This window comes from Dufourea novaeangliae, unplaced genomic scaffold (genome assembly GCF_001272555.1).
Source record: "Dufourea novaeangliae isolate 0120121106 unplaced genomic scaffold, ASM127255v1 scaffold7, whole genome shotgun sequence".
Taxonomy (NCBI): Eukaryota; Metazoa; Arthropoda; class Insecta; order Hymenoptera; family Halictidae; genus Dufourea; species Dufourea novaeangliae.
Genome location: NW_015373896.1, coordinates 1,456,049 through 1,467,078, shown reverse-complemented (window position 1 = coordinate 1,467,078; position 11,030 = coordinate 1,456,049). Strand labels below are relative to the sequence as shown.

Here is an 11,030-nt window from a genome sequence, read left to right as displayed (position 1 = left end):
GCATCGTTCGGCGTCGGTTTTTCTCGATCCCCGCCGGCCGTTCCCGATTACATTCGAAGATTCCCGAGGGTTTCCGAGCAATACCGGGAAACGGGAGGCAGAGAAAGTACACAGTGCACGTCGGACACTGCAAATTGTTGCGTTTATTGAGACAATTTTGACTTTCATTGGCAATGAAATCGTGCGAACGATACGTTCATAATATACTACTACCGGAATTAATCGATCGTTCATTTCCTTACGTTTGTATTTGGACATTAACGTCCTCAACTTTACGATAACCACTCGTCAATGCGTTCTCGTTAACCATTAAAACAACCGACTATTTCGTGTCAACAACACTGTAAATTTTTTCAAAGAAACGATCGATACCGAGTGAATCGTACACCAAGAGACGAAGGGATCATGGAATCGTTCCTTTCAGCGTCGAAGAAAAGCTTGGTAAATTTTTGCTGCTTCCAATATACATTCCCATATAGTGTACGAGTAACACACAGTGCCCTCTCGGTAGGAGAGTGGTCCCTAAAATACATATCTTTATAGCTCCGGTGACGAGCTGCTATTGCCTGCTATTACAACATAGAAAATATATGTCTCCCATGACAGCACTCGGCAGTCCGTCTTTCTTTCGCTAAAACTGATTTATTTTATTCTTTTAAAAAATCCATGAACCTAGACGAATACGTTTTACTGGGTGACTTACATGTAGTACTCGGGTACAATATCATATACATAATAAATATATTACTATTTATATACGTCTAACTTGAGTTGTCCTTCCTTTTTTTTTAAATGGTTGCATCGATTTGCCATTTTTAACGAGACCGAGTAATATGACGAAAAACGTTGAAGACTTGAAATTTTTTAGTCAAACTTATCGGTCTACAAAAAAGTCCGTATCGTCCTGGGTAACGGCACATGCGATTTAGATTCTGCCGTGTCCGCCTTGGCTCAAGGTTATTCCGAATATCTTGGTAAAAAGAAAAACGCCGAAACAGATATGGCGGTGATACCGTTAATGAACATATTCGAGAGGGAATATCGCGTTAAAACGGAAGTGATATACTTTCTGAATCATCACAACATCCCCACGAGTCTATTGACATTTCGGTGAGTTCAAGGTTCTGTTAGTGCACCAAAATACGTGTTAAACCGTGATCGACTGTTCGTCTCGTTTCCAGGGATCAGATAGATTTAAAAGGGTTGAAAGACGAGGGTGTTGTTACTCTAGAAACCATACTCGTCGATCATCACAGCCTCCCGGACGAGGATGCTTTTCTAACGGACACTGTGATCGAGGTCATCGATCATCGACCGCGTGATGCGAACTGGCCTTGGCTCAAGAGTAAAGTGCACATAGAAACTGTGGGCAGTTGCGCCACTCTGGTGGCAAGAAATATTCTCTCCAAACATCCGGATGTCGTGGACCCCGTTCTGGCGAGTTTTTTACGAGGCAAGCAGCTGTTACACGTATAGGAACTGTTTCGATCGAATATATTCGGGCGAATTAACGTTGCAATAGTTACATTCTCAGACAATTTCGAGTTTCAAAGCGTGTGTACGATGCGTGAAATTTGACAGGTCCGATCTTGATCGATACATGTAATTTCTCGAAGGAGGCAGATCGCGCCACTTCCACTGACGTCCAAGTGGTGGAACAACTGGAAACGATCGGTCGACTAAGTATCGCTCGAAATGTCACGTTCGATGAAATTATCCGTGCAAAAACCGATATCAGCGAATTAACTCCCGATGATCTTTTAATCAGAGACTTGAAGGTTGCCGCAGGGGTGCCAATCGTTGGATTACCAATTCTGGTCAAGGTAAAGTACGAATCGCGCGTCGTTTACGCGTAACGGAGATTCTACACTCTTTTCTTGCGTTTTTTCGTTCCAAAAAATTAATTCGATTATATTTTAGAATTTCGTCGAATTAGAAAATGTGTTCGAGGTTCTTCGAAAGTTCGCTGTGTCTAGAGACACCACGATCGTCGTATTGCTCGGGATGCAAGTGATTACTGAGAAATTGTCTCGAGATGTCGGTATTTTTTCACTGACTACCGACGAATTGAAAACGAAGGTTTGTAATCGTGGCGAAACTGTGCGTCTATTACGGTGGGATGTGCAATAAATCGATTACCTGAAATTTATTTCAGATGATGGAAGCGCTCACGTTATCCGCAGAATCGTCACTGGACTTGACGTTGACAACGGAAATCGAAGATAAAAGTGGTGGTGATGCCAGCTTATCGTTGTATACACAGGGAAATTTACGAGCCACCCGGAAACAAATACTGCCGATCGTTCGGAACACGATGACGTCACAGTGTCGATGTTGAGAGGAAATATTCTAAAGCATTACTTACGTCTTTGGACGTTGGAAACCACTGACCGCGCATCGCCAAAAATTGTAATTAATAGTATTCAAGATATCTGGTAATCAATACGGGACACGAATAGTAGCGTGAGAACAAAATTGTGCTTTTAAATGTGAACATATATGTATATTGAGGGCTCAGAAACCGATCAGTTAAGTCGCAAAGTAAGTTAACAGAGATAATTGTTTAAAAAATGGACTGTAAAAAGTAATATATCCTATTAACAAATAAAAAATAAACAATGAAAGTGTATTTACACGGCATAAGCCATTTTTAATGAAAGAGTGACTTACACTGATTGACTTCTGAACCCTCCATATATGTATCTGTAGTTTGTATACCGCGTTGTAAAGATTTATAAAGTTTGATTAAAAACTGCCTGATTTATTGCATGGAACCCAGACGATCCTTCCTTGTCACGTTGCAGATTGAAACATATGCTACCGCGGATAAGTATTAGGACACCCGGCCTGTACGAAGAAAATAATTATGATAACAGGCGTAAATGCGCCCAATATACATACGAAACAGCAAAAACATAATAAAATCATACTTAATCATAATTAACATTAAAAGCAAAAAGGAAAAAATTGTCAAGTACCGTAAAAATTATGTGTTTTGCATTGGCCTGTCGAGTTTTCAATATCCCCTGAATAATATTTATTTCCAACCTTCAGCAATTTCGTAATGCCTTGTAACATTTACTGCATATTCGATAAGTGTGCCCTAATGCTTGTACGTAACGGAAGTGTATATATTCTTGATACACGCGTATACGGAATATAAGATCTTGGTTAATATCTTTGTTCCGGGCAAGGTAGTATCGTCGTTGTGTATACCATTTTTACCTACCGTTCTCGTAACCACCTTCACCGAAACGAGCATCAATGGCGGATGCTGTAGCAATTACGACGGCACCAGCACCGTTGCAGGTGTCGTCACTGGCCGAGGGATCCGTGTTCGTGCGCGGAGGGAGGCTCTCCCCTACAACGGTTTACCGCCACGCGCACAGCTCTCCCCCTCCTTAACCGTCGTGTTCGGATTTTCGCGGACCGACTCTCCGCCACGGGACAAATAGCGTGGAGGCTGGGCCAACCCCGGTACCAACCACGGAGGTTCGCATAGGGCCAGCCCACCACGTCTGAAACGATCTGAAAACGCGACGGAACATAAAAAAAATTGACAAAAAGTCAAAGTAACGGAGTGTGCCTGAATACCTTGACGAGTGCCACCAGTGTAAATACTCGAATATCTTTCTCGATATTTACGTATTAATTCGAAAGAAATCGAATGTGATTTAAATCATGGTGAGATGTTGTTGTCTTTCGATACTTCCCGTCTGACACGAATGGGTGATTCCATGCGGAATGGGGGATATCCAGTTGTAAAAGGTAAGGAATGTATGTGCTATTACTATTCGCAAAACTTGAATCGAATTATCATAGCTTTCTCGCGTGTACTAAGTCAGGGTTCAGCGGTTTCGGGAATAATAGAAAAAGAAACGTGACATCGATATTCAACGTGTGTGCGCGAAGCAGTTTCGCCGGCATCGGGGACCGGTTTCGTTTCTATTCGCAATGACAGTCTATCATTCGGAAACATTGCTTCACTTACTCTTATTCCCATCACTTGTTCGAGTGAAACGATTATCATGGAGGAAGCAAATTTCGTGTACGCGCAACAATCGGAACACAACACCAAATTGGTCCAGACAAGACGAGGTGACTGGCTAAAACGCATGCTTAAGATTTTCTCACGTTGTTCAAGAATGAAAATTGTAGAATACACAGTCGTTTGTCCTCGCGAAAAGGGTGGTGCCCTTAGTGAATCGGGGGGACTAAAAAAGGTTATATCACGCGGAATGGTTATCATATGCATCGCGAACGATCCTTTCGAGGAAATGGAAAAAGCACCTCGGGCATGGTCGGTCTGTCCGTTCCTTCCTACGGTTCGCTCGTATTGATCGCGGTTTACTTGTTGCACGCATAGCGGAGACCTCGACCCTGTGCGCGTTGCGCATTCCCCGCGACCATCCTTGTCCTTCCTCGTATATTCCATCAGCGAATCTAATTAACGTCCGACACCGAGCCACGAACCGTGCAAAACGCGATAGCTCCCACTCTACCGGGAACCGGTCTGGATTCTCAATCCGGAACAATACGTCCATACACGATTCATTGTTTAAAAATTTTGTTGACGAACATTGGTTTCGAAATTTACATAGGTATGGCGCAGTACGTCTTCTGTTTTTTTTCCAAACGTTTCTTATCGAGTTCCTACTTTCTACACCGCTCGAGACAATTAGAGGATTCATAGTTCATAGTTTCTGAAAAGTTTTTCATACAAATGTAATTAGGTGTGAATGGTGTTGTACGGAAAAAGTATCAATTTAACCTGTAGCACTTACGTTTTGTTTCGTTCGCTTGGTGCACGAGAACAGGACTAGCCACATCAGCGATCCCCTAATTCTCTCGAGGAGTGTATATCTTGTTCGGTCCCGTCACGTCGAACATTTTTGGGAAGCTTTATAGATACTTCGAGGATAAAGGAAACGTGTATCGATCGATAGATTTTACAGTGTCCAGACCTGGAGCGATGCGACCAAGTCACTCGACCTATCATGAACTGTGAACACGTCGAGACGAATGCCAAGATCCGATATCAAGATGCGCCGGGCGCTGCTGACCGTCATCACGGCGGTGGTGTTGGTCGTCGCATCGTCTCCGCCCACGGAGGATACAACGAGAAACGTTTTCGGTGAGCAAAAACAGAGACGAAAACAGAAACGAAAACGTATGAGAAGGGTGAAGCGAGTGGAACCGCAAGGGTCGGTCCAACAAGTGTGCGGGAACGATGGAAACAGACAAGATAAAACGATGCTCATGACCTGATCATATTTCAGGTCAATGCATTCTTCCGTTGGGCATGGAAGAGGGAAAGATTCCGGACGACGCGATCACAGCGTCTTCCAGTTACGAGACTAAATCGGTGGGCCCGCAGAACGCGAGGTACGTTTCGCGCGATGCTTAGTTTCGAGATAGTGCTTTCGGGTTCAAACTTCGTGGGATGGTTTCACCCCTTAAAGTCGCGTTTCAGCCGATAAGAAAAAATACGTATCCCTTATTTTTGACTGCTTAACAGACATATGAAGTTTCATCAAAATCGGAGGGGGACACTTCCGTGCCTTCTCTTGTAAGTGTGTTTTAGACACTTTATTCAAGGTTTCCATTTCAGTCCTTGAAAACGTCCATTTACCTTTCGTTTTGTGGTCACTCGGAATGAATGCACTACACATATCGGTATACGTGACACAGAAAAGTGTATACGTACGGAAATTGGATAAGACAAAAAGGGGTTTGGATAAATGGGTAGCGAAACGCGGCAGCAAATAACGGAGACTGTCTGAACCATCGAATTTTTCTCGAGTATGTTCATAGAATACGACAGGAGAAGAATGGCGGTGCATGGTGTCCGAAGGCGCAGATCAGCAACGCGATACGGGAGTATCTGGAGATCGACCTTACGAGATACCATCTGATCACGTGGACCGAAACACAAGGACGGTTCGGCAACGGTCAGGGACAAGAATACGCGGAGGCGTTCTTTCTCGAGTACTGGCGCGACACCAAATGGCATCAGTACAAGAATTTGAAGGGTGACAGAGTTCGTGTCGTCGGTAAATCGACCGCGGGAGTCGTCCGCGTTGCTTCGAAATATTCACAACACGATGGTTATACGCGGATTCCAGCGGCGGGAATGGAAAGACACACGTCGATTGACCAGAAAGAAAAGGGGGGGCGTGATTTGTCGACGATATTCTCTTTGGCTTCATAAGAATTAAACGGAAGTAGCTTCTTGGGGGCAAAGCGCGACGTCTCCTGTGACTGTTGCGCTGTGAAAAAAAAAAAAATAAATTACAGGATTTATCTGACGACATCAATGGAACCTACGTTCGTTTCAGGTACTCCGTGGAAACAGCAACACCTACCTGGTGGAGAAACAAAAGCTGGATTTGCCATTTGTCGCGAGCAGAGTGCGATTCGTTCCGTACAGTCAACATCCTCGTACGGTGTGCATGCGAGTCGAAATTTATGGATGCCTGTGGGAACGTGAGTATCCTCGTGGATGTATGTACAGTAGACATTCGTTTATTGTCTCTTTCGGAGCTGTGGAGGGCCGAATTTCCAGGAATGATTGCAATAAACGAGGACCAATCACACGGGGGCTCTCCCTGTTGATCGTACGTTCACTTGTTCGATGTAGCTACACATAGGGTGGGCTCGATGTTGGCACTTTTCCTAAGATACAATAAACTGGCCTACATTAAACGAATGTCTACTGTATCCAGGACTATAATTACATATCCATCAATGACCAAGAAATCGTGTTCGAAATTTCTTCTACAGAGAACGTTGCTAGGTACACAGCCCCGCAGGGCGCGCGTATCGGTCCGGGGGGATGCAGCGTTCAAGATTCCTCGTACGATGGTATCGAGCTCGAGACCGATTCGATGCTCGTCAACGGTTTAGGCCAGCTGACGGACGGAATTTTAGGGCAGATTTCGGAAATTTTGTCCTCCAACCCGTCTAACACGAACTGGGTAGGTTGGTCCGATCGCGACGCCGTTCAGTTGGTCTTTGAGTTTCAAGAATTACGGATATTCGAGAATTGTTCGATCCACACGGTCCGTTTGCCGGAACTGGGAGTCCAGGTACGCTGGTTTCTGCTCATCTACCATCTCCCCGCTTTGGCTAATTTTTCAATCGTAGATCTAATCCAAATTCGGCTGTTCGTAGATGTATTCAAGGGTACGCATTTGGTTTTCCGTCGACGGTGAAAATTACGAAACGACACCGGAAATATCGGAGACGATGTCGATCGATGACAACCTTAGCACCGGTGTCGTTTTCTCGACGTCGATCATGTTACAGTCGAGAATCGGGAGATTCGTGAAAGTGGAATTGAGTCTTGCCGCCAAATGGTTACTCCTCAGCGAGATCACTTTCTATACGGGTACGATTTGCTGTTCCATTCCAATGAATCTCTTTTCTAACCACTCGCAGAAATCCTATTTTAGAGCATTTGCATCTCTAGTCTCAGGTATCAAGAATCCCTCGATCAATTCTTACCGATCGGTCGATCGATCGTTCACCGAGGAACGAAATCGAAGCGAATTATGGACGAAGTCGGACGACACGATGTCAGTCTTCAACGAGACGGACGTGTACGAAATTCTCAAAGACGACGGTTCCACGCCGGACGCGTTTCCCGTCGGGACCTCGCAGACATACGTCGGTCTTGTCAGCGGATTGCTGACGGTGTTCGTTCTCTCCTTAACCTGTACAGCGTTCCTGATCAAACAGAGGGGCCGCAACAAAGTGGCCCTGTTGCAAAAGCACACCGCCCTCCTCTGCGACTCGTCCGCGGCTGGTATCGCAATCAGCCCAAAGGACGTCAAGCTTCACAATTCGATAGTGAACGGGCTGTCCCTTATTCGCAAACCGATTACCAGTCGAACGATGCCCACTACCGGTCACGTGTCCGCCACAGCTGCCGCCACTGTCGTAAGAGCGGACTCGATTGATAACATAACTGCTCAACCGGATCGACCGCACCGTCCGCGCATCAATTCTCAACCCACTTCTATACCGAATCGTCGCTCTTCGACAGTTTACGAAAGGACGTATAAGCTGTTCTCCGAGGAAGGTGTCATTCACGCGGATACGAACCCGTCTACGAGCGTAACTGGTGAGTCTGATATCTGCATTACAGTAAATCTTTGATTAACGCTCCAAATTCGGGGTCGCTTTGGAGTAGTTGTGAAGGACACGATTTCTGCACTTCTTGAATTGTCACTTCATCTAGCTGCCTGTGTGAAACCATTCAGTAGTGGGGATGAAGCAGAAGTATTTAACGTAGAGCACCTTCCGAACAGTTATCGAGAAGTTACTGTATAGTCCTCGAAGTTAATCCTAATCGAATCTAGCGAAACACGAATGTTTCATCGATCGTCGCGCGAATCTTACAGATTTCAGATGTACAGCCAACTTTGCAAAAAACACCACCACAGAATATGCGCCGCCGGTTACAGCGCTCACGTCCAAAAAAACAACGCACAACTGTCTAACGGGAAACACAATTTCAAAAGTGCACGAAGGATATTACGCCGCAACGGATATTTTCACGGTAAGATGAGACACTTATGTAAGTGAAAAAAAGGATCACAATCAGCATTGCGAAAAATAGGAAAGTGTGCACAAGTCGTATTTGTGTACAGTAAATCATCGATGAGTGTTCAAACGCCATCCCCACCATTCAGCGCTTGACTGGTTCCACGAGGACCTCCCAGTGGTGGAATGACGTTTGAACACTTAGTGCCTTCAAACATTCATCGATGATTCACTGTATATAGCTCTATGTGACGTCACCTTGTCCCTATGATAAGGAATGCTCCCAGAATTCTCCAGTGAAGAGTTGGGGTGATACACGTTTCAATGAGACAGAAAACAAATGAGTAGCAGCGGTAAATACGTATGATTTTTAGATTAAGAGGCGAGGAGAGATGTCGATCCTGAGTCCATTCACACCATTACATATCCGTGACAAAGGCGTACGTATACCGCGTACCCTTGACGCGTACAACGTTCCACGTATCTCCAGACACAGATTAAGGATTCTTGATGTGCTCGGCGAGGGAAGCTTCGGCTTGGTAAGGGGACGAATCGTGTTATCATTTTCTCATTGATTCCTCAATCTATATGCCATATCTATGCCCGCCAGGTACACCTATGCGAGGCGAAAGACATTGTAAACACGGACATGGGATCTATCCAAAATAGGCAGACCGTGATCGTTAGATCTCTCTGGCGGGGCGTCGTGGATTCCTTGAGGTACGTTCTACTCCTATTAATTGTATTTTTGCTGGTGTTGTTGTGTCTTACACGGAATTCGACATCCTTGCAGGATCGATTTTACGAAAGACATGCGAGTTCTGGCGACGCTCAGAGATCCGAACATGACGAAAATGCTCGCGTTGGTGGAGGAAGAACCGTTCGGAGCCGTGTTCGAATACAGCGAACTCGGGGATCTTCCTACGTTTTTGGAAAGCCGCGAAAAACTCGGCAACGAAGCAGCTGTCAGGTTAATTATAACACAATTACACGGTGTTCACTTTTAATAATGGCACGACTGACATTTCGTCTCTCCTGTTTCTAGCTACGGCGATCGTGTAAATTTCGTCCGGCAAATTGCATCCGGCATGAAGTATCTCGAGTCCATAAACATTCCGCACTCCGATTTGGCGGCAAGGTTGGCAAAATATTATTTATACCGATGACTCTTGAGTAATTGTTTCGTTTGATGTGTCGTTGGATTGTGCATTTGATGCGTCTGTTTCAGGAACTGCATCGTAGGACACAATCTGGAGGTTAAGGTATCTGATCACGCGATCTATTGCAGCAAGTACGACCACCATTATTACGTCGACGCGTACAACACAAAAATTCCACTTCGTTGGATGGCTTGGGAAGCGGTTATACTGGTAAGAATATACAACTTTGGTCAACCTTTCTTCCTTGCATCATCTTCATCCGTTTTTTGTTTGCACTGTCAGAGTACACGCAGTTGCCAGGCGGACGTTTGGTCGTTCGCCGTGACAATTTGGGAAATTTTCACGAACTGCGAGGATACACCGTACTCGGATTTAACGGCTGAACAGGTCGTCGAGAATTGCAGTCGTTGGTGTCAAAGAGAAGCGTGGATCGGAAACGGAATCGATCATGGCCACAACGACGAGAAACATCAGCCTCGAGTTCTGTCGAGGCCGGACCTTTGCTCGGACGATCTCTATCGGGTGATGAACAAATGCTGGAGCAAACGAATCGAAGATAGACCCACCTTCGAGGATATTTATTTTTATCTCGAGAGAATGGCGATCGTCTGAATGTTCGGGATACTCGGTCGAATAGCACGGACCAAATTGGCTACAATCAGTTAAGATGCATCCTGTCTCGTGTACGTGAATCTATCTTTTTTACGCTCGTGTTTAGGTTAGATCCCTTTCTCTCTCTCTCTCTCTTGAACTGTTCCCCTTCTTATGGACTATAGACCAAACGCGATGCAAATCCTCATCCACACCTCTCCCCCGCCAATCCTATAAATCCACTCTTCCTATTTCGATTACGTGGGATCTCAGATTTCACGAAATCACTGTACAAATCGATGCGTCGCTCCCAGGATGCTCTAGCCATCAACTCGTAATGCTCAACTAGGTTTACTCGAATCGATCTTTATGTATCTAAGAATATTTATGTAAATTCTAACGAATAGGTTTACCGTCATCGAAAGGGGCGAATTTCTTTTTTTTTTGTTTATAAAAAAATGGATATTCTCGTTTTTGTTTCGTTTATGCGAATAATCGTCTGCGGTAAATCGATCGGCGATGACTATCGGTCTCACCGACCGTGAACGACGCTCGTGCGTTCCGATATCAGAGAGTTATATACAGTTGAGAGCTGCTGAGGTGCCGAGCTCCTACAAACTGAATGGCACAGGGGCAAGAGGGGTATTTCGCCAACCAATGGTTAGCAAGACGCTACGTCATTACCACGTGATTACTCTGTTATCGCTCTATCTCACTTGATCTCATGTGTCC

At 45.0% G+C, this 11,030-nt stretch overlaps 2 protein-coding genes across 2 annotated transcripts; both read left to right on the top strand.

Moving 5' to 3' along the window:
* Nucleotides 1-402: 402 nt before the first annotated feature.
* On the top strand, nt 403-2,443 carry LOC107193340 (protein prune homolog). Its single transcript, XM_015582747.1, has 6 exons — nt 403-441; nt 869-1,110; nt 1,182-1,453; nt 1,582-1,823; nt 1,921-2,079; nt 2,156-2,443. Exons 1-6 carry the CDS (start codon nt 406-408, stop codon nt 2,336-2,338), a joined length of 1,134 nt encoding a protein of 377 aa, XP_015438233.1. The 5' UTR covers nt 403-405; the 3' UTR covers nt 2,339-2,443.
* A 2,600-nt stretch (nt 2,444-5,043) lies between these two features.
* LOC107193188 (discoidin domain-containing receptor 2-like) lies at nt 5,044-10,662 on the top strand. Its single transcript, XM_015582592.1, has 14 exons — nt 5,044-5,134; nt 5,280-5,385; nt 5,815-6,040; nt 6,339-6,486; nt 6,784-7,088; nt 7,174-7,390; nt 7,472-8,125; nt 8,406-8,563; nt 8,922-9,086; nt 9,158-9,267; nt 9,341-9,517; nt 9,593-9,685; nt 9,776-9,917; nt 9,990-10,662. Exons 1-14 carry the CDS (start codon nt 5,044-5,046, stop codon nt 10,317-10,319), a joined length of 2,922 nt encoding a protein of 973 aa, XP_015438078.1. The 3' UTR covers nt 10,320-10,662.
* Nucleotides 10,663-11,030: the final 368 nt, after the last annotated feature.

Bases quoted from the DNA above. Each gene is read 5' to 3' on its own strand.
- LOC107193340 (XM_015582747.1), top strand. From the start codon at position 406: ATGGAATCGTTCCTTTCAGCGTCGAAGAAAAGCTTG. The intron at 1,454-1,581 runs GCAAGCAGCTGT...GAAATTTGACAG, and splicing joins TCTGGCGAGTTTTTTACGAG to GTCCGATCTTGATCGATACA. The intron at 2,080-2,155 runs GTTTGTAATCGT...AATTTATTTCAG, and splicing joins CCGACGAATTGAAAACGAAG to ATGATGGAAGCGCTCACGTT.
- LOC107193188 (XM_015582592.1), top strand. From the start codon at position 5,044: ATGCGCCGGGCGCTGCTGACCGTCATCACGGCGGTGGTGTTGGTCGTC. The intron at 5,386-5,814 runs GTACGTTTCGCG...GTATGTTCATAG, and splicing joins GTGGGCCCGCAGAACGCGAG to AATACGACAGGAGAAGAATG. The intron at 9,268-9,340 runs GTACGTTCTACT...ACATCCTTGCAG, and splicing joins GGCGTCGTGGATTCCTTGAG to GATCGATTTTACGAAAGACA.